Here is a 21,799-nt window from a genome sequence, read left to right on the forward strand (position 1 = left end):
GCCGGGCGGAAATGGGCGTCGCTGCCGGAAGCGGGTGTGCGAGGCCGCTTCCTGTTTGTATGTAGGGGAGGCTGGGCCGGGCCGGGCCGGTGCGTGGCGGCGGCGGCACCGGGGGCGGAGGAGGGTCCGGCCGCCATGGCGGTCTCCGAGAGCCAGCTCAAGAAAATGCTCACCAAGGTAACGGCGCGCTCGGGGGCACCGAGAGCCCCTGCTCCCCGCTCCGGTGCGCCGGGCGGGCCGGCCTCTGCGGCGGCCTCGGCGAGGGGCTGGGCGGCGGGGAGCAGCGGGGGCCCCGTGTCCCCTTCAGCCTCGGCGCTGGCCCCCAGCAGCGGCCGGCTTCCCCTTCCCGTTTCCCTCGTCAGGGGCGGTCACTCGCCAGCCTGCGGTTTTATGCCGGGGTAGCGGGGAGCTGCGGGGATCGTGGTGTCGACGGGCGGGCGAAGCGGCAGTGGAAAGGTGGTGTCTGGAGACTGTAAATTGAGTTAGTTTGTAAAGGGAAGTATGGTGCACCGAAACCCTAAAACACGTCGTTATTTGTAGTGCTACGAAACTTTAGTTCTGGGTTCGGTTATTGCTGGTAAAAGCTGAATAGAAACCGCTTGCCTGACTGAGTCTGCTGTGCATCGAGGGGGACCAGAGCTGCGGTGGGGGGTTGTTGGGTTGTATAGCGTCATTTGCGTGCACCGGTTAAATGAGGGTGGGAGGCAAGTTCAACTTCACTGACTAGGATAAGGGTGGGGGTTTTATCAGCCTTGTTTAAGGAAAAAAGAAAGTCTCTTGGAAGGTAAATCATTAATCACTGAATCATACAGATCCATCTGTCGTTGTGCCACTCTTCCAGTGAAAACTGCGCTTTGTCCAGCAGCTTGAAATGAAAACCCCTCAGGCCGAACGCTTAGGGGGAGTTATGGTTTTGTTTGGGGGGATTTTTTTAACAACACTTAATCATGATATTTTCATTATTTTAAAATTAAATACAATAGGTGAGGATGTGATCAGAACTGAAGAAATCTTATTAAAGGGTCTTTCACCTGCATGGAATCATAAGCAATTTTTTTTTTAATCAGCTTGAAGATAAGTACTGAATACTAACTTGCTGTCAGCAAATGAGATCATGTATGTATTTGTATACACCTGTCTTCCCTCAATGAATTATTGCTATGGCACAGAAGAAACAGAATTTAAGGTAGTCCTGTGTCCTCTTTCCCCCACACTTGCCCATTTTATATCCCCATTTTACTTTCTGAAGGTAAGTTAAAAGTGCAATGTACTTAATAGCTGATGAAAAATTAAGTTACTATTTTACTACTTTATTTTTCAAAAATAGTTACGCTTTCTGTTCTGTAGAGGCATGCTTAGTGATATTTCCCATATTTAATAGTTCAGTGTGTGAGAAAACAAAAGACTTAAGCCCTAGTTTGGCTGAACATAAACACTTAATTTGACTTCAGGTATTTACCTGCTGTCTGATCTTGAAAAGATTTATCTCTCTGTTACCTGTTTCCTGATATGTAAAATGAGGATGATGCATTTGTCATCTGAGAATGGAGGAGGAAAAAAAAAAGCTTAGAACTCAAATTAATTAATTTTAGTTACCTTTGTAGAAATCACTAGGATCTTATATTTTCCAATGAGATTTTCACATTTCTGGGAAATGCTCAGCTACTTACTGTATGAACACAGGGAAAGATTGTCTTGTAATATTCTAGTACACCTTACAATGGAAAAGATAAATAAGCACAAGAGAGTATACTTTGCATTGTAAATAATAAAAAATTCTAGAAAAGCTATAATTCTCATTAGGAAAACTTATTCATGTGTCATTTTAATATACAGAACTTCAATCTTCTGTAGTTATTTGGATTTAAGTGCTGAAATTAATAGCTGATGTAGCAATTTCACTTGTGGCAGTAGCTGGAATATTACAAACGTATCTCTATTAAGTAATTATTCATCACTCAGTGTAAAAACTATTTGCAGCAATATTCTTTTTCTTAATTTTAAGAGACATGAAAATGTTATTTAATTTTCAGGTGTTGGGCCTAATTTTTAAAAGCACCCCAGAAGACCAAAGCTAGTTTTTATCAGCCCTATCAGCCACCGTGTACCAGAACCCTAGTATGTCTGCTGAGCAGGCAGGCGTTGTTTTATCTATTTCTTGACTAAACCAACTTAAGACTCCTGTGCCAAAAGCGGAGTTAAATCCTGACTCTGATTCCGTGTGCTTGTTAGGAGCTTCTGTTAGTGGAAGCCAGTTCTTTTTTTAATAGCGATTATGCCAATCTTCTTGAGCCTATATCCTGCACCATAAGCTACATTCCTATAAAAAGACCCCTTCTTTTTAAGGTAGCTGGTGAGATGCTCCCATTCATGGTTGTAGTAACGCATTCAGTCATGCGGGTATGTGCTGCCAGTCTCTGTCTGGTCTAGCTGAAATTTCACAGACCTCCATCTCCTTGTTCTAGCAATGCCTGTTATCTATTTCTCGCTTCCGCTAGGTGTTGGGGAAGGAGGGAGGAATGTACTGAAATGCTAGGAAAGTTGTCTCTCCCTTGTCAAGCTCTTCCTGCACAATCCCAATCCTGCACCCACTTTCCAGAGGAGGCTGAGATGCTTTGCTGCAGCCCTCCCATCAAAACAGCATCCAGGGGCTGCCCTGACTCTCTGGCTGATTGACATCTATGCTGGTGCCTCCCTGCACATGCAGGGATCCCTACTAGAGTAATAGTAATCCCTACTGGAGGGGTTGCCTTCTTTCTCACAGATCAGTGTTTTGCAGACTGACCATATGGCTGTTTTGCCCTTGGTCGTTTCAGGAAGGTAAGTTGCAGCATCTCCCAAAGCACAGGCGTGTTTTGTAGACTAAGGTGGCATTTTGGGAGGCGGCATGGTGTGTTCATCTCTGCTTGTTAAATAAAAGTTACCATGCCCAGGAGTAGCATCCTTGTCAACCTCTGTGGACGATAGGAAGAAGAGTTAGTTTCTAAACTTCACAACTCAGGAGTGTTTGTTGGAGCAAAGGTGACTTTTAGCTGTGGCACGGCCCTTTGCGCTTGGATAATATCTGAATTAATTTGTTCAGATGTTGTTAACATCTGCATGCGTTGGGTATCAGACATTTCATTGTGTTGAGCCCTTTGACTTCTGACCATGGTTGAATGAAGAAACGCTGTATGCTTATGTTCCTTAAGGCACTTGAAGACTGTGATTTATTTTTTAATTTTATTACAATGAAAGCATTGTCAAGGGACATTTATTAGCTTTCTTTTTAATGGTAGTTATCAGGAGGAATGGCTACAAGGTTAAAGAGCTGTGCCACACAGTGAACCAGCTCTCTGTTGCCCAGGGGCATCTCCTTTATTGTCTGTGGATTATAGTTCTGAGACTGTTAAACTCTGTAGTAGTGTATCTGTGTTTTACAGATCTTCTGTGTTCCGAGTTACTCCCTGCTCCTCATAAAAGGAAGAGGGTAAAACCAGTATTATTACTGATAAAATATCGTGCCTTGAAACGTCTGCTTTCTAGTTGATAAAATACATGAAAGTACTGATCAATGATTGATAAACACTGCGATGCTTTGAAAAGTGCTATGAAAGATATCTGTGAAGTTCAAAACATCACTATATTTGGTTTTTTAAGATCCACATATATATCTCAGATACTGTTGGTTATGGTAGAACATGGATGAAAATGCAGTGGCTTTCCCCTCATCACTTGATGTATGGGCCCTTATTTAAGACTTAAAAACATCTTAACACTTTGTTAAAGTGTTATATAGGCAGCGTTCAGTTAAGTAATATGGAGAAATAAATTCTTATTCCAAAATAAGAGTAGAGAAGAATGTCCATGTATCAATGTAAACTCTCATAAATGCAGTCTATTGGGTAAAATAAAACCAAATTAAATTACACTGAAAATGTAGCCTCTAAAGTCATTCTTTCTCTTTTGTTTTCCAGTACAAGTATAGAGACCTAACTATACAGGAGACGACCAGTGTTATTACTCAGTACAAGGACCTCAAACCTGTCATGGATTCATATGGTTAGTCTGTGCATGAGAAAATTTTTGTTATTGAACTGGCGATGGTTTAGATACATTTCGTAGTTTTTGTGGGGAAAAAGATGATTAAAACTAGAAGACATAATTTGAGTTCTTGATCTTTGACATCAATACTTTCTTAGAAACACAGTTATTTTCTAAAATAAGCTTTCTGTATTACTGAGTTTGTCTAATCTTACTAGAAGTGTTGCATTTTTCACAGCTTAACTTTTAGTTAATCACTCAGTGATGTCATATCAGTTTGTGTCCTGAGATTGCTGGTATCCTACAAATTCAGCTTTGCTGTCATATAAGGATGTTTTTAGAGTTCTATTTAGAAAGACCTGTAAATCGACGAACAAAACTTCTTTAAAAGTAATCGTGGCAGTCCTTAAGAGTATGAAGAAAACATGGTTAGGTATATAGAAAATTGGTATGAGGGGTTTTGCAATGTAAGTTAACAATGACAATCACCGTTAGCTATTTTAAACGCTCTAACTAAATTTGAGTGCGTTAAATGAAGATGGTATCTAAGGACAGCTCCAGAGTCTGAGGGCATGGTTTCACAAGATACGACGAGCCAGCATAGCTGCTGAGGTCATTCTCCTCCTGATCACCGTTTTTTGGCTGTTACCTGTGGGATTCCTCTGTGAGCTAATTTATATTACTAACACGTCATCAGAGATTTTATAGTCTTCTGCTTTCTAAATTCTAAATCTGTATTGAGAAGTATTAAGAAAGGACATGGACGGGTAAAACAAAAATTAGTTTTTACTTGAACAGCTGCAAGCCAGCAGCTGTCACAGAAATAAAAGTTCATGCAGTGACTGGAGAATCAAAAACAATAGTGAAAGGACTGCGGTTGGAATCGCGGGTTTGCACAACGATAGTGGTCAGAATTCCAGACAGCTTTGAGCTGTTGCAAGAAGTCTGTTTGTTACTTAACTCTTTCTGAGCTGCTTGAGAAAGGCTGAGCACAGAACCACTTACAGAAAATTGTTACTATTTGGAGCAGTGAAATGAGCAACAAGAAAATGGTTATGTTGCTGTTGACGTTGAGATAATTTTCACGTTTATATTAATAATGAAAGATATAGCCCCATTTAAGTCCCAGCGTGTTCTACCTGCCTTTGCAGAATATTAGCACCAAAAAAACTGTACACGATAAGCTACATTTGAGACTAGAAACTTTCAGGTGAAATTAGGAAAATAAAAGCTTTATTACCAGAAGTTGATCTATTCAGCCAAGAATAATCTATTGGATTGAAAGGATGGGAAAACTAAATACAGCAACTCAGTAAATTGAGATCAGGGTTCCTGTGCGGTTTGTGAACTAGGACTAAGATGTGGCAGTGAGTCAAGCGCTACATATTTCTTCCTCTTCAGTGTAGTGTTGTTTGGTTAAATTACCTGTACTGATTATGTAATAAATGCCTATGGCGCAGTAGTTTTCAGTATTCTTGCTGAACTGTTTGTTTGGAGAAAGCATAAGGAATTCTTTGTAATCCTAAAATGATGGTTTGTTTTTTAGATTAAGTTTGAGTTCAGATTATCTTTGCAGCAATTTGTATGATTTGCAGTTTGTATAGTTCCAACATGTTTTACTTGGTCTCTGAACGAGGAAACAATTTTATTTGCATTGAAGGTAGTTTGACAATAATTAGTCATTCATTTCTCAGAAATATGTTATTCATAAGAAGTTACCTGACCGTAGACAGTCATTTCCTAGTTCATAAACGTGCAAGAGCAGAACCTTTCAAGTTGAATTTATATATGTGTAACATCCGAAAACTTATGTTAATAAATAGATGGGGTATAACCTGAACAGAGATTAATGTAGTAGATATGTTTGTTTTAAAAATATTGTTGTTCCCTTTCAGTTTTTAATGATGGCTCATCTAGGGAGTTAATGAGCCTCAGTGGAACCATTCCTGTGCCTTACAGAGGTATGCATTTATCATTATCATCACCACCATTATTTTCCCAAATTACATGAAAAACTGTTTAGGTATGGCATGGTTCAACTTCACTATTTCAGTGATTGCTGTTTTCTTGAAATCCTTTACTTGTCCAAAGTATAGTGTTTTAAAGAAATTGTTCCCTATTTTTGCTGTTGAATAAAATTTTAACGTTGAGCATTGCTTCTTCAGTCTTGTACAGTGCTCTAACATCTCTTTTCTTTCAATACTTTTCAAGCTTCTCAATTAGTTGAGTGTTGCAAGCCATTTTTTGCTGCAGCTAACGATAATTTGATAATAATAACAATAATGTAAATCAAAATTAAATTATTCTGAAAAATATTGAGTTCATAGCCATATTGTGATCTCTTTGTTGAATGTTATTAGTAGATGTCAGCTTTAGCTTCTCATGCTGCACAGTTGAATTTACTGGGTTAAAGAGTTTATTATAAATCTGGATAGGACAGTTAGAGTTGGAGTAACTTTTAAAATCTTTTAAAATATCTTTTCTAGGTAACACATATAATATCCCAATTTGCTTGTGGCTGCTGGACACCTACCCTTTCAACCCCCCAATTTGTTTTGTTAAGCCCACTAGCTCTATGACAATAAAAACTGGGAAGCATGTTGATGCAAATGGAAAGATATACCTTCCTTATCTGCATGAATGGAAATATGTAAGTATATGGAACTTGAAATCCTCAAATTTCTCAGTTCTGAATACCTTTAGGGATAGTTGTATCATTTTTAACAAAAACCATAATCCTCTTTATTTGAGATCTTAAACCATTTTTTTTAAATGAAAACAATTGCTTGTTATTTGTTATTCTTAAAGTTCAGGATGCTGCATTCTGTTGCCTGGTTAATTGCATCGTTTAGTTACAGTTTGTCTGATGAAACAGTGGAGCATAGGCATCCCTCCCTGGCATGACGCTGTTGTGATGATCTGTGTGATAAGAATATTTACAGAAGGGAAATTATAAATTCTGTGAAACATCTCTGGGCTAAAATTAATCTCTGTGACTAAAATGGACTTGTATGAGCACTTGGACTTCTTTATATAAACATTGCTGGAGCTTCAAGTATGTGGATACATTTGCTTTACCAATAAATAAAGGCATTGAGCAGTGTAGGCCTGATAGATGTTTTGACCAAAGCATGGACTTGTAAAGAAGATAAACTGTGCTGTCAAGGTCAGAAGAATGATACAAGATGCGTAGTTCTGTAAAAAGTGATTAACAGGAAGAAATTTGTTAAGCGTGACTGCCCAGATCAGGCTGTAGTTCTTGCCACAAGCAAGATGATCATCTAAGATAGAGGTAATACAGAATTCATTCTGTTTGAGAGGTTGGTAAAAATAAATAAGTGGGTTACAGAGCTAAGAACATTTTGAAATAGGATATTTAATCCAATATTGCCTTCATGATGTTTGTCTTTATTTTGGTGAAAGGAAATCATGCCTACATTGACTGTAGTAATAAACTGAGAAGCCTAGTTTAGCTATATTTAAAAGAGGTTTATGCCACTCCTTAGTAGGTTAGAATATATTTTCTCTTGAGCCATTCTGAACTTGAGCAAAAGCTATATGATCTATGAAACTGAAATGTCTGAAAACCTAGTGATCTGTACTTTTTTCATGTTGGAGAGTAGATTTAAGTTTTAGAAAATTATTATAATCCATCATTGCATAGTCATTTATTGCCCTGCAGTTGACATGAAACCGTGTATTATCCAGATTATTCTGAGTGTCAGCACTACTGCAGCTGTATTTTGCTGTACAGTTTTGAATACCAGCTGGCTGGGTTTGCAATCTGTAAAGAAATCTATAAAGGAAGTTAAATATGCATATATGTGTGTGAGAGAGATATATATCTATCTATATAGATAGATATAGTGTTATATATCTTGTTGGCTTTTTAATGTTTAGATATATGTAAATATTTTTTAAAAACCCCAAATAAAAGGATGGTTTTTGAGAGCTGATGAATCATTACCATTTTGTTACTATAGTTAAACTGTCTGTTAACAAAATCAACAACTTGTGATTTGCTTACCCTCATAGCCCCAGTCAGACTTGCTCGAACTGATTCAGGTCATGATCGTTGTGTTTGGTGAGGAACCTCCAGTCTTTTCTCGGCCTACTGCTTCGTCAAGCTACCCACCATACCAGGCAACAGGCCCACCAACTAGTAAGTGGCCATGGCTACTAATTTCTACAAATACTTATATTAAAAAGCGATTTGTTGCTCTGCATAGTTTGTCAACAAATGTTGTATTCTACTCCAGAATGACTTTCTGTAGTGCTGGCTAATGAATTTGCTGTAGTTGACCTTTTTGAAGTATGTTGGAAAATGTGTGTAATTTTTTTCAGCTTTTGAAGGGAGGGAAAAGTCAAGTTTGTATTTAAATAAGACAAAAACAGCCCCCCACACACCCTAAGCCTCTCAAAACAACGAGTAACCTGTCAATATTCAGAGATAACCTTAAAAAGAAATTATTTAGGTAACTGTATCTTAATTTTTTTTTTCTGATAATACAAGTCCACCTGTTAAGTTTCCTGCAGCCATTGATTTAATAAGCCAAAGCATACTGCCTTTTTTTTCTGTGCCCACACTCCTGGTTTGTTTGTTGCTGGCTGTATAGGAAAAAAACCTGCCTTGTGATTTTCCATTCGTCTCTGTCAATTCGGTACTCTGACTTAGTACTCATTTTCTTGCAAAAATTATCAAAACTTTAAAAAACTCTGATTTATTTAAACTTCTAGAGGCATTTTATTTTAAAGACTGGGGATGGGTGGGTGGGGGGAAGAAGGGAAAGTGGGAAACAGAAAATCCTAGAAATTCTTCTGAAGAAGACTCTGCATTGGGTGGGGGGAAAAAAACCCCAAACCAGCAGAGAGTAGACCCAAACCAAAGACTGGGGGAGGTGGGGAATGGGAGCAGAGTAGCTGCAGGTTGTTGAATGATATTGTAAGAGTTCTACATTAATGTAATGGTAGAGTAGCTGTATTTGGTGTTATATATTTTTGCTGCATTTTTAAGGCTGTGTCTGTTTTCTGTTGAAATGCAGCTTTCATCAGATCATAGTGTTACATCGGAAAAGCTGAAGCACTATTCATTACAATTTCCAGCAGAAACCATTTTTAAACTATTTTTAAACAAGGTCTTAGATTCTTAACATGCAAGAAAGGGGGTAGCAAAAATAATGGGACCGTTAGGGATAGTTGGCTAAAGGTAAGTGTTTGGGACTTTTTAGCTTGTCCAGCACTAGCCTGTGGGAGCACTAGATGATTCTACTGTTCTGATTTTCAAAGAACAGTGGGTGTCAGTACAAGTATAGTCTCAGTAGAGGCTGTCACCTGTATTGTGCTTTAAGGGAGGACCATCTGTTGAAACACATTTGATTACTCTTGCAGTCACTCAGTGCTAGAATAGCCGAAGTAATTCTAGTGGATGTGCTTCAGGACTTTCACATTGTTAATAGCTGCTTAGTTTTATTGGTGTGGTCAGTTTTTCCTTATTTTACAGACATCTAGGTTTTGGGGTTTATTTAAGTTCTAGATACCGCTTAAGAAGAAATGAAGCCCTTTTTGAAAAATTGAATCATTCAAAAGCTCTTGTAAAAAAAAAAAAAAAAAAAAAAAAAAAAAAAAAAAAACTATTTGATGTAATATTCCTAAATTTACTACAAGTGTGGAATAACTATATTCAAAACATGGTTTTTATAATAGAATTGTCAGATTTCCAAGAAGAAACTTGAAATTGCTAGGACTATGAAAGCCTTAGACATTTATATGTGCTGATAAAAATTATTTAAAGTATGGCTTCTAAATGGCAGAAATTACTGGATAAGAACACTATTGGATTGTTAAAGAGCTAACCAACTGTTGGGAAGTCTAGCTACTCTGAAGGTACTGAAATTATACAGTCATTATTTAGTGAGTAGAGAACAATGGCTACGTTGGAAAGGTTATTTTCTTTTTTTAGCCATTATATAAAAAATGGAGACAGCTCTTCAGCTGGGTCATCTTTAATAACATGCCATTTTTTTGAGTTTCCTAGCTGCAGATACTTTTTCTTATGTATCCACATTTTACTTACTACAACCATTCATTGGGGATTTTTAAATTGATAAACATTTTCATCCATGCAGTGGTTAGTTTAAAGTAATGATTAAGAAAAAAATAAATATGCGGTGAAAGGTGTTCTAGGCAGTTGTTCTAAGGAATGTGTAACTGACTTCAGTTACAGTTCTCATACTCTCCCTCCGAACAAAATACTCTTGAAAATATTTTAACAAAAGTTGACAGGTAGAGGTAGAATCTTCAGAAATGCAAAATTTGCCTGTGTTTTCTGAAAACATGCTTGAATACGAAAAGGAAATTCTACCTGGTGAACACACGGAGGGAAGGTCTGCTGCAGTTTAGTGCTTTACGTGTTTTGAGGGGACGCAGCTGCCTTGGTCACTTGGCAGAGAGCGAGCTCACAACAAATGTCTGCATGTATCGCTTTTGCCAAGCTGCACAGGAACAGCATGGGAAACTGGGAGGGGGAGTGTTGTGAGAACTGATGGCGATGATGATAAAGCATGCAGGGTACGCCTTATTGAGGGGGTTTGACCACAGAATGACCCCTTTCTCTTCTTGTTTTGTTGTGTTGCACTGTATTCGTTGTTCAATACATTGAAAAGCATCTAACTGCAGCATAAGTACACCTCACTAGTGTGATCCTAATATATATTAAAATTCTGAAAAGTAAAAATAAACAAAATCATTATTTTTATTTAGCTTCCTATGTGCCGGGCATTCCAGGTGGAATATCTCCCTATCCGGCAGGAAGCACTCCAAACCCGAGGTAAGAACGCCTTTAAACCATCATCATATACATAATAGACAGTTTCACTGAATAGTATTTAGTCTTAGGTGCATTTTCTTATCATATATTTGTTGTATAATTAACATGTTAGGAGGTTTTTTTTAAAAGTGAGGACTGAATTCTTGTTAATAGCCAAAAGAAAGTTTCAGAAAGGTTTATCTTTCTTAGTGTTGCTTCCAATACAATATACGTGGGTGGTGAATATATTTTGAAAATTATTACCTAACTGTCTTATGTTATCTTGTTTCACTCATATATCAGATTAGTTTTTTGTACGGTTAATATGTTTTACATGATATAGAAAGAAATGTATCCCTACAAATTGGGAATTTTTATTAGCGTTGTTAGTATTGTTTGGGCTAATTTGCAACAAACTTTGACTCCAGCGTAAATGTGGACTTAATTCAGAGCACTCTGAGAGAATTTGAAAGGTGCAAAACGATTTTAAAAGCTTTTTTTATTAATATAAAACAAGACTTTTTCTTTAAGTATGTTATATAATAGTTGGGAATAAAGCATTTCCAGAAGACTTACGGTTTTGTCTTAGCAAATAGTAAGATGCCAATTGCTGCCTCCTAGTGTGTACCTACATTTTTTTTTTACATCATAATTAATTCTTTTTATTATTAATATCCTTATGTCCTGATTTTGATTTAGAAGCATATGAGGAGCTGCCGTAGTATATAATGTTTTGATTTTTAAAAAAAAAAAATGATTTAAAACCCTGTAAACGTTAGGAAGGTGGGGTGCTATGTTTTAAGAAGTGAAAAAGGGGGGATTTTGATAAGTTCTTATGGCACCTTTTTTTCCTCCTACGTATGTTTATGTAAAGTGCTTTTAATGTTTGTACAAAAATGAATAACAGAAGAACTATTTTTAGGGTAATCTATGAATGAACAGAAAGGTTTTAAGAACTATTAAATTTGCAGTTATCTGGAGAGGCACAGAATATGCTTATTTTATATTTTACTTGTTTTCTCGGGCCATTTTGTTTACTTATAGCCATAGTTAATACTCCGCTGTATGCAGGTGTTAGTTCAGTACTGAATAATTTGAGTCCTTCTTTCATTTTATAGTAAATGTATTTTAGAAAGTTATTGTAGACTGTCATGTTATGTGTCATCTCGCAATTGTTTCAGTGAACAAATGAATAATTTTGCTTTTCTTCATCCTTCAGAGCAGGGCTGAGAGTTTCTGGAGGAGTTTTATCTTCCAACCATATTTTGCACAACATTTTTAGTTTTACATAAAGCAGTTCAGCAGTCATCTTGTTAACCAATCTCATATTAAAAATTATTAAATTGAAATTACTGTTTGTGAGTTTGTAGCTAGAATAATTTCTTTGGAATACTTTTGGAATTTTGGATGGCACGTTAGAAATTGCATGGCAAGATTCGGAGATTGAAGAGAATTTGGAATGATCCAAGTGCTTGACCAGGCAATAACTAGGTAGGGTTTCAGATAAAATGGTACCTTCTTAAATCATACCAGAAATATAAATTGTGAAAGATGTTCATGTGATCAGGAAAACAGAAAAAATATAACTTGGCCTGCAGTTTAAACATTTTATTATGTGAACAAGTGTTTAACATGGTGACATAAAGATAATATACATGGATGATTTTTTACAAATAGTTACATAACATTAGTGTGTCTTTCTTTGTCAAAGCAGCTATCCCTATCCTTATCCGGGTGGTGTTCCATTTCCAGCAACCACTAGTGTTCAGTACTACCCTTCGCAGCCTCCTGTGACTACTGTTGGTGAGTAGCTTTGAAAGGATCTATCTGAAGTGGAGCTTCCCTCTATAACTGATACGTAAAGAAGGAAAATGGAGAAAGGAATGTATTGTTCTTAATCTGACCTTTCAAAGTATTGATCTTCAATTTAAAAAGTTATTCAGAGTAAGAATAAAATACATCTTATGTCCTTTGCCTTATATTTTATTCATTCAGGAACTTGATAAATTCCTGGGTTTGTGCAATGCAATGTGTGTGCTCTGTGAGTATTTTAAAGAACACTGAGTGTACCTTAAGTATTTTCCTCACTTTTTAACTGTAGGTGACTTTTGATTGTCTGTGTTGCTCTGTTCGTGGTTGTGCTTTATAAAAATGCTTTTGTCCTCATTTAATAATTTACTGGACTCACTTTATTTACTTTTTTATTTATACTTTCTTTACTCCAAAAGTAGTAGCTATCTAAAGCAGAGGTTTCCAATGCGTTTGGAATGAGCTTCATTTTTACTGAGTTTCTTCTCCAGCCTTTTCACTGTTACTTCTTAATGGTCCCTACTTGTTACGTCTTTCTTCCCTTCAACAGCAAGATCTAGGGTATTAATGTTTATCTTTTCCCAGTCTGCTGCTCTGTGGCCCTGTGCTGGCAAAACACACAAGCTTAGTTTGTACTCCACCTTACTTTTAGCGTATGTGTAATGGATTGGGAACCAGTGATAAAGGTCATCTAGTTAAGTAGGGAGTTGATGCAGTAACTTTCCAATTGGATGATAGTCCTTTTGGAGCAGTTATATGGTAAGGACGTAGACTTTTTTGTGACCTTCTTTAGAGTATCAATCATTTGTAGTCTTTTACATCATAATTTAAAAGTGCGTCCATAGGTTCTTCATTCAGTGTGTGAACTCCCAGTTATGTCTACACGCTCTTCCCTCCAGAACTGTGTGTATTTTGAAATTTTCATTCACACAAGTGGGGACAAGACAAGTTCACAGCTTGGTAAAGGAAGATAGATGCTTCTACTTTACTCTTAAAATACTTGAGGAGTTGTTCTGTTGCTGCAGAATGTGGAAACAACAATAAGTTGTATGTTGTATCCTTCTTCTGCCTGATCCCATCCTTAGTGTCCACATTCTTTCAGCCTTCTGAATTAGAAGAGTCTTTTCTGAAAGTTGTTGGTCATGTCAGCGGTTATCTCCTCTCTGATGTGACGTGTGTCTACCACGCACACTGCAAGACAGCCACTGTGCCACTTAAGGAGCTCAAGCAGTACTCAGTGCTGGGGGGCTGTAGTTTGGTCCTTGAAAATTGATGGGTCTCCACTCGCTGTCATGTAGGGAGGTGATAAGAACCTTTCTAGTGAACACTGGCTTTCTGCAGCATCTTTCTCAAACAGATCCAGTTTTGCTTTTGTCTTGTAGAGAGTTAACTTAATATATAGATACGTTCTGTTTCATTTCTTTCCCTCGTTTGTATCCCCAGGGAAGATGAACAGAGGTGGAATATCTGTCAACTATAGTAGAATGGTCTTCACATCCTGAGTTAGATTGTCAGATACCATGTTGTAATGCCAGATTTTGTAGTGGCAATTTAACATTAGACTGATGCATTTGATGCAGCTAGGTTAATGCCATACACCTGTTATACATGGTTTATCTCTTGTGCCAAATGAAATGCAAACATGTGTCTTTAATCATCCACTGTATTTATAGTACTGTGGGGTTTTTTACAGTACAGTATTGGTGTTTGTTTTTTCTTTCAACTGCAAATATTTATTTCTTACCCAGATAGTTTTATTGTGATAGTTTATTTAACAGTATGTCAGGTGCTACAACTTCAGAGTTTTGTGTGGGTGGTGGTGGGGTATTTCCTATAGTGAGCTTAGTTGAATTGAATGCAAATACTCATTCAGAGTAGCTTAATTTTTTAATAAGAGCTGTTTTTTCAAATAGTCCTTGAGGCTTTTTCTTTCTGTTTGATCAGCTGCCATTAATTACCTTTCTGATGCAGTTACTAGTTTGATGATTCTGTAAGGTCACTTCTGAAACCAGACTCTGCCTGGTAAAGGTTAAGGGTTTCAGCGCTCTGTGGATTTAACAGCTATGTGCCATAAAATCTTCCCCAAGCTGGGCTAATTATGGAAGTGACGGAAAATGCTAAGGGTTCATGCTCTTTAAGAAGACACATAAAATCTAATTGAGCTGTGTTAAAATGGTCTTTTATATGTTCAAAGACCTTTTTCCTGTCTGTTGGCACTTCGACATGAACTTTCACTGTGTTGTGTGTATTAAATTTTTTTTTTTTTCTCTGTCCTGCTTTACTGTTAAAGTGAGCCTTGTGTAAAATCTCCCAGAGTGAGGGATATCAAGGGGAAAAAAATGTAGAACTGGTGTCTGGTTTGTTATGTTAGAGAATAATACATTATGTAAAGTAAACAGTAACCGAAATCATGCTAATGCTGTTATTGAAGTGAAATCGGATCTTTTGGGTTTTATTTGGAGCATGTATGTTTACAGATGTCTGCCTTAAGCTGGAAGTCCTAAACAGTGAATGAACTCTTTGTCACAGATAGTTTGACTGACTTGGTTTAAGTTTTACTTTTCAGTGAACAAAGTACTGTTCTTTTCTCCTTTTCATAAGAAGCAGCAATGAATAATTCCTGGGTTTGTGTGTATGGTGCCATTTGACTGCTTAACCAAAGACTGAAAATTACCTTATTGACTGGCAACAGGGTGAACAGCTTAAGCCAGAACTATAAATGAGATCAAGTGTTGGGACATTTATATTTTCATAAGGCTATCTTTGCAGCAGTTGATTCAATCTCTTTTTTTCCAATAGTAATTATGCTTTTTTATAAAAAAAAAAAATTACACATATTCTGGTGCAATTTGTAAGTAACGTGTTCACACTTTAGTTAGTAATCCTCAAAATCTGATGTCATCTTAATTTTAGAAGAGTTTGGTGTATTAGTAAGCATGATGTGCACCTTCCCATAGTTCCTTTCATGTCATTTCCATAGCTTTGTTTTTCCAGATATCTGGCTTGGTGTAGGTTTTGTGGACATGAGTAAAGTAAAAGGCGTAGGGAAGAGATACGAATTTATGCGGTCTTGTTCTGTTAGCAGCAGAAGTCCAAAAAATCTTCTGGATGTTTCAAGGATTCTGAGGTGTGCAGTCTTACCAACAACAGTTTGTATTTGTTAGTATTACAACACCAACAGACGCTCCAAACAGATTTACTTTATTTTATTTTAAATTATTATGAGATCCTAACAGAAAATTTTTAATTTTTCTATTCAGATGCTTATTTCTAAAGGCAGAGTTTAGATTTTTATACTGTGTTCTGGATTGTTGCTGATTATCAGGAAGATATCCAACCTACCCCAAGAACACTGTAATACTGAAATTTCACTTAACAGCCAACTCTTTTCCTGAATAACTGTAGTAAAATTACTGTAATCTTATTTCTGGCTAATAGTAGCTTAGTTTTGAGTAATATCAATAACATATTCAAAAATATTTTTGTCATTGTTTATTTTAGGGTAACTTACTCTGAAAATATCAATCTTTGAACTACTGTGTTTAAATGGCAAAATTAATGTGTGGTTTGTTTCTTGTTTGCTTTTTCTTCTTCTGAGGGCTTGTGATTATTAAGAAAGGTGAAGCAGTTGATTGGATTTCAGCTGACTTGAGACACTTTTTGGGGAAGGAAAAAAAAGACGTGCTAATGATTTTGTCTTTAGCTATGTAAGATTCACGGGAGCCTTGATGAGTATTTTTTCACTTTGTAATTTTTTTGAGATCTAGGGTACCAGAAAATGATGTATGTAATGCCATAACAACTTCAGTGTTTTGATAATTGTGTGTCTGGATAAAAAGATAACTTTGATAAAATTTGTTTTTGCAAGTTTTCTTTCCAGTTACAGAACTTCAAATCTCTCTAAATTCTCTAAATTTCATCCATAAAAGTTGGAAAGTAGGCACAAAACCTGCTATAATTCTTGCTTTGTTAGTAGTTGTTACAATCCAATTGAAATTTCACTGATCTAAAAGGTGTGAGGGATGCACAAGCATGGGGAAACTGTGACACTCCAGTTTTTCTTATAGAATGGTTGAAGTGGTTTGTGATAAATACGGATACAGTTCTGCAACCAGTAGCCACTTTACGTTCCCGAGAGCAATCTGAGTTTCCTGGTCTGCAGATACATTTCCGGTGACAGACAAAAGGATTTACCTTTCTATTTAAAAAGGTGTTAGTGACAGACTCTTGGAATTAGGTGATCTTATTGAAAGGCTGATTTGCAAAAGCAGTAGTAATATTCAGGCTTAAATGTGAAAGCCCTATAGCGCTTCAGAGGGAGAGGGACTAATGAAATATACTAGAAATTTTTTTTCTTCTGTTATATTTTCTAGTATTGCTGTATCAAAATGTGATTTAATAAAGAGTTACATATCAGCCTCTGTTGCTGTTTAACTGTAACATCAATCATTTATAGAAACTAGTTATATAATACTAGAAACATACTGGTTAGTAGTTTGTTTCACTACTGCTAAAATTACTGCCCCGAGTTTCTGGGCAGGATGGACCAAGTGAAACTGGCAAATTAGTGTTCCAGATTGTATGACATCATCTTTATTTTACACTTACCTAAAACAGCTATGCTTGGTTTTGTTAGAATCAAATTGTTGAACTAATTCCACAGAATCTCTGTATGCTTGACTAATGCTTTTTATTCAACTAACATTAAAGAAGAATTTTATCCAGAGACAATTTTTATAGGTTCTTCATGGGTGCCTCAACACCATTACCTAATTTTTTATAAACTGTGCTCCCCCCAACCCCGCTCCAATTACAGTACCATCCTGAAGAAGTTTAAAAAAAATAAATGGTAGGCCTAGTGTAACACTGAACATGTACCTAAAAGACTGCCATCTGATTTTAGTCTGCTAGAACATATCTATAAACCATATGCTAATACGATTGATTAGCATTTGTCTCCCTGCTTTATAATCTTTTTGTAAATATTGTTTGTTAAAGATTACCTCAATAACAAATGTCCTTTATTAATGCTGATTGGTTTACTGCCTTCCCATACCTGCCCTAGGATGGCTGAATAATAATTGTGAAACTAACTGGAAAGACTAGTTCATGTTGTAGCTTTTTAATCACTTGATGCTGTCCAGTAATTTGTCACTTAAAACAGACCTTGCTATTAGATCTTTGTAAATATAAAAGGGCAACAGTTAAGATCTTTTTAGTTGAAAATTATTTTTATTAGCTTAATGTTCATCTATTTTTATTAATTTTTAAAAAAACAAAAAAACACAAAACAAAAGAAAAACACAAAACCAGTAATTGGCAAGCCTCAACATAGAGTATCTATAGGCAAATTCACTGTCTCAAGCCAGCCATTACACTAATTGTGGTTGAATACATGCATCCATTGATTCCTGTAGAGTTTACCAGAAACTTACTCTTCTTTTTAAGACTCAGACTAACAACATTCGTAGGCTTCAGGGGAAATGGCCATCCCATTTTTAAGGTAAAGGAACATTGTGGATATGGGAATGGTAAAGTGAATGAATGGATGCATACTCTTAAATTTACTTGTGCACATCTGAATGCATTTTATCTCACTGTGGTCTCTTCATTGCTTCTGAATTATGGAAAACAGTTTATTTTACTGTGTGATATTGCTAAAGTACATACAGCAAGTTAGCCACTTTTTTTCCAGAGTGGCTTTATACTGGAGCCAGTGCAGAACAGAGTTAATTTTATGCTTGTGAATTTTCTTGTGCAGGACCCAGTAGAGATGGAACTATCAGTGAGGATACCATTCGAGCTTCCCTTATTTCAGCAGTCAGTGATAAACTGAGATGGCGGATGAAAGAAGAAATGGATCGTGCACAAGCTGAACTCAATGCCTTGAAACGAACAGAAGAGGACCTGAAGAAAGGACACCAGAAACTGGAAGAGATGGTAACTCGCCTGGATCAAGAAGTGGTAAGCTGAGATGAACCACTGCTATGTAGCCGAGTATTGATAGTTGTGAACAGAAGCATGTAATTAATTCATTATTAAGCATGATAAGAAATATCAAAACTTCCAGTGTATTGCTTTTAAAAGATATATTCTCTTTGTCAGTTGAGGTGCATGTGTTCAGACTGAAACAAGTCAGAAATAATAGTGTCCTGTGTGTATCTTACAAATGTCATTGTGCAGCAGCAGAGGAACAGTATTATTTTTCCCCATTCTCCCTGTGAAAGATGTTAGTGGTGTGAGATTATTTCATAATTGTTTCTCAGTTTCTGGGTAATAATGCGTAACAGCAGCACTGGAGAGCATTTCAGTGTCTTAGTGCAGAGACACTGATTGTAGTCACAGCTTCCTTGTATAACCTTCAGGCTTTTTCCTCTCCAAGACAAGAGTCTCTTCCACTCAGTATGCTCAGAAATTCCTGCAATTTTTCATTAAGGCCTGACATCTTCTGCTTAATCCATCTGCTCCTTGCATTACTGCTCAGGAGTAAGATTTTGGGATTGATGAGCAGCTTCTGAAACCAGCTCAGCACTCAGATATGGTTTTAAAAAAATGATTAGAAATTATGAAGAAGGGCTAGAAAACAGGGGATACCACTATGTCACTGTGTAAATCTATAATGTGCCCACTTTAAATGTAGTGTGTAATTCTTGTCTTTCCTATCTTGGAAAGAAAGGACATAATAGACCTGCAGATGTTTGATGCAAAGGCAAGAAGGATGATCCAGCATAGCAGACAACTTCCATATAAAGCATGATGAAGTAAGCTAGGACTTCAGTCTGGAAAAAAAAAACAAACAGTGGGGACAGAGAGAGTGGAATATGATAGTGGTTTGCACAGCTTTGAGTGATATGAGGAAAACCACAGTGGTGTAGTCTCTTCCAGTGTGTTAGCTGTGGGACATTAAAAATACCAGGAGGCAAATTCAAAAGTAGCAAAAGGAGGTACACCTCATACAGATACAGTTAAATTATAGTTCCCATTAGTGGGTAAAGCCAGCATATTTTGTTTTCTGTCAATACGGTTAAGTGTTTGTTTGATCGATGCTCAGCAAATGTGTATAGGAACTTACTCCAAAAGACACATTTCCAAAGAAAATAATTATTTTGGCTTTGTTTTTACTATCTTTAGCTAGTTTAAATGGTTATCTTTCTTTATGTGTCACCTTCAAAATACTTAAAGACTGTTAGAATGCCTTCTCTACAGTTATAAGCTGGTAATGGATTGATATTATCTAAAACAGCCTTTACTTTTTTTAAATTGAAGAATCCAAAACCTATAGATTGGTAGCTCTTTCCTTTGGTAAAAATCATAATAGAGATGAGTAGGCAAGTAAAGAATCAACTGTCATGTCTAAAAATCTTTCATCTTGACAGTTGTATCACAAGAAGACATTCAGCTCTTAAGACCTAAGAAATAAACAAACATCTCAATTGTTTTTTAGGCTGAAGTTGACAAGAACATTGAACTTCTCAAGAAGAAGGATGAGGAGCTCAGTTCTGCCTTAGAGAAAATGGAAAGTCAGTCAGAAAATAATGACATAGATGAAGTTATTATTCCCACGGCACCGCTTTACAAGCAGATCCTGAACTTATATGCAGAAGAAAATGCAATTGAAGACACCATCTTCTATCTTGGGGAAGCATTGAGACGTGGAGTGATAGACCTAGATGTCTTTCTAAAGGTAGGTTTCTTGGGATGTTTTTAAGATGTGCGTTTTAAATGTGTTTAAATACTTTAAAACTCTTTTGTTCAGCTTATGTTAGTGATTTCTTCACTGAAGAGGATCCTGCGAGAACATGAATACTTACATGTTGAAAGTTAAGTTTTAAAAGAGGAATTTCAGAATTAAGATAAAAGACTCAATTTTAAAAGCATTATAAATCCGAAGTCATTTATCATTAGATGGGTGCAGCAGTGTCAACATAAGTTTTCTGTTGGGGTGGCATCCTAGTTCTGGAGAAACTTAAGGGTGCTTGAGACAGCTTTTCACTTGCAGTCTGTGGATGCTTCTGTTGAGGCAGCCAGTGCAGTGTTAGAATCATAGAAGAAAAAAAAAAAGGCCAGCTAGTTTTGCATCTCTAGCAGCGACCTTCTTAGACAACGTGTTCCCTTTCTTTGCCGTCCTTTGTGCTGAAAGTTTTCATAATGTCTGATCGAATAACCTTCCTTTATTTTGAACTTACGTGCATGGTGATGGCGCATGAAATAAAAACACTTTTTAACATGGAATAAAACTACACAAAACGTGTATGTCGGAGTACTTAATGTTGCCATTGGATCTGGAAAGATTAGTGTGCAGAAGTGTTAATAGTCTGTTCTGGGGCCCCTGGGTAACAAGAGTTACCAGTTCTTCCTTTTTCTAACAGTTGAGGTTTCCCCCAGGTTACCACTTAAGCTTTGCTTTTAACATCCAGTGCACAATGCACTATGTAGAGACATGTTATTTCTTTCTTATGTAGCTTGCTAGGTCTGTTTATCTACTGTTAAAAGAACTGTTAGAACTGGAAGTGCATTAGTCTGACTTCACCTTGGAAGTACATGTTACTCCTTTTCTCTTTCATAAGAATATATGCAGAGTCAACAATTAAAATCACAAAAAATATACTGTAGAGTTGCATTTGGTAGCCATCTGCAAGTCATGCCATTTAGTAACCTAAGGCATTTAGTGTTTCCAAAAAACTAACATCCCATTTGGGTCATGGAACATGTCATGCTTTGAAAATGCATATTGCAATATAATTAAGATTATATCAAAACTTTCCCAATAACCCTCTGTTCTTATTCTTTCTTTCTGCAGCATGTACGTCTTCTGTCTCGCAAGCAGTTCCAGCTGAGGGCATTAATGCAGAAAGCAAGGAAGACTGCTGGACTCAGTGATCTCTACTAAATTCTCAGACTTTAACCAGGAAGTTAGATTTCCTTATGAAGCAGCCATTCACTTGGTATTTCTCTTAATCAGTAGGTGCCCAGAATAAGTTATTACATCATTCAAGTGTAAGATATTTTGAATCAATAATATATTTTCTTTTTGGTAAAGACTAGCTTTTATTAATGCACTTTCTATCTCCTGTAATCTTTGTGCTGGTGGACTTAACGCTGAATAAAACTTGTTGCATATTTTCTTCCTCTACAGAGCTGTTGTACAATGCACTTTCTTTA

At 36.7% G+C, this 21,799-nt stretch overlaps 1 protein-coding gene across 2 annotated transcripts; it reads left to right on the forward strand.

Moving 5' to 3' along the window:
- Positions 1-8: 8 nt before the first annotated feature.
- Positions 9-21,772, forward strand: TSG101 (tumor susceptibility 101). 2 transcript variants are annotated; one of them, XM_074585781.1, is made up of 10 exons: positions 9-177; positions 3,957-4,041; positions 5,919-5,984; positions 6,510-6,673; positions 8,059-8,185; positions 10,783-10,849; positions 12,540-12,631; positions 18,399-18,601; positions 20,082-20,321; positions 21,438-21,772. In XM_074585781.1, the coding sequence occupies exons 1-10, from the start codon at positions 136-138 to the stop codon at positions 21,525-21,527; spliced, it is 1,176 nt and encodes a 391-aa protein (XP_074441882.1). In that variant the 5' UTR covers positions 9-135; the 3' UTR covers positions 21,528-21,772. The 2 variants fall into 2 exon arrangements, with proteins under 2 accessions (XP_074441882.1, XP_074441883.1); XM_074585782.1 differs by having other exon boundaries at positions 12,543-12,631.
- Positions 21,773-21,799: the final 27 nt, after the last annotated feature.

This window comes from Larus michahellis, chromosome 4 (assembly GCF_964199755.1).
Source record: "Larus michahellis chromosome 4, bLarMic1.1, whole genome shotgun sequence".
NCBI lineage: Eukaryota > Metazoa > Chordata > Aves > Charadriiformes > Laridae > Larus > Larus michahellis.

What these genes read in the sequence shown, in the direction of transcription:
- TSG101 (XM_074585781.1), top strand. Translation starts at nt 136, where the DNA reads ATGGCGGTCTCCGAGAGCCAGCTCAAGAAAATGCTCACCAAG. An exon ending in ATCTGCATGAATGGAAATAT is followed by an intron (nt 6,674 to 8,058) that starts GTAAGTATATGG and finishes TTACCCTCATAG; the next exon opens with CCCCAGTCAGACTTGCTCGA. An exon ending in GGCAACAGGCCCACCAACTA is followed by an intron (nt 8,186 to 10,782) that starts GTAAGTGGCCAT and finishes ATTTTTATTTAG; the next exon opens with CTTCCTATGTGCCGGGCATT.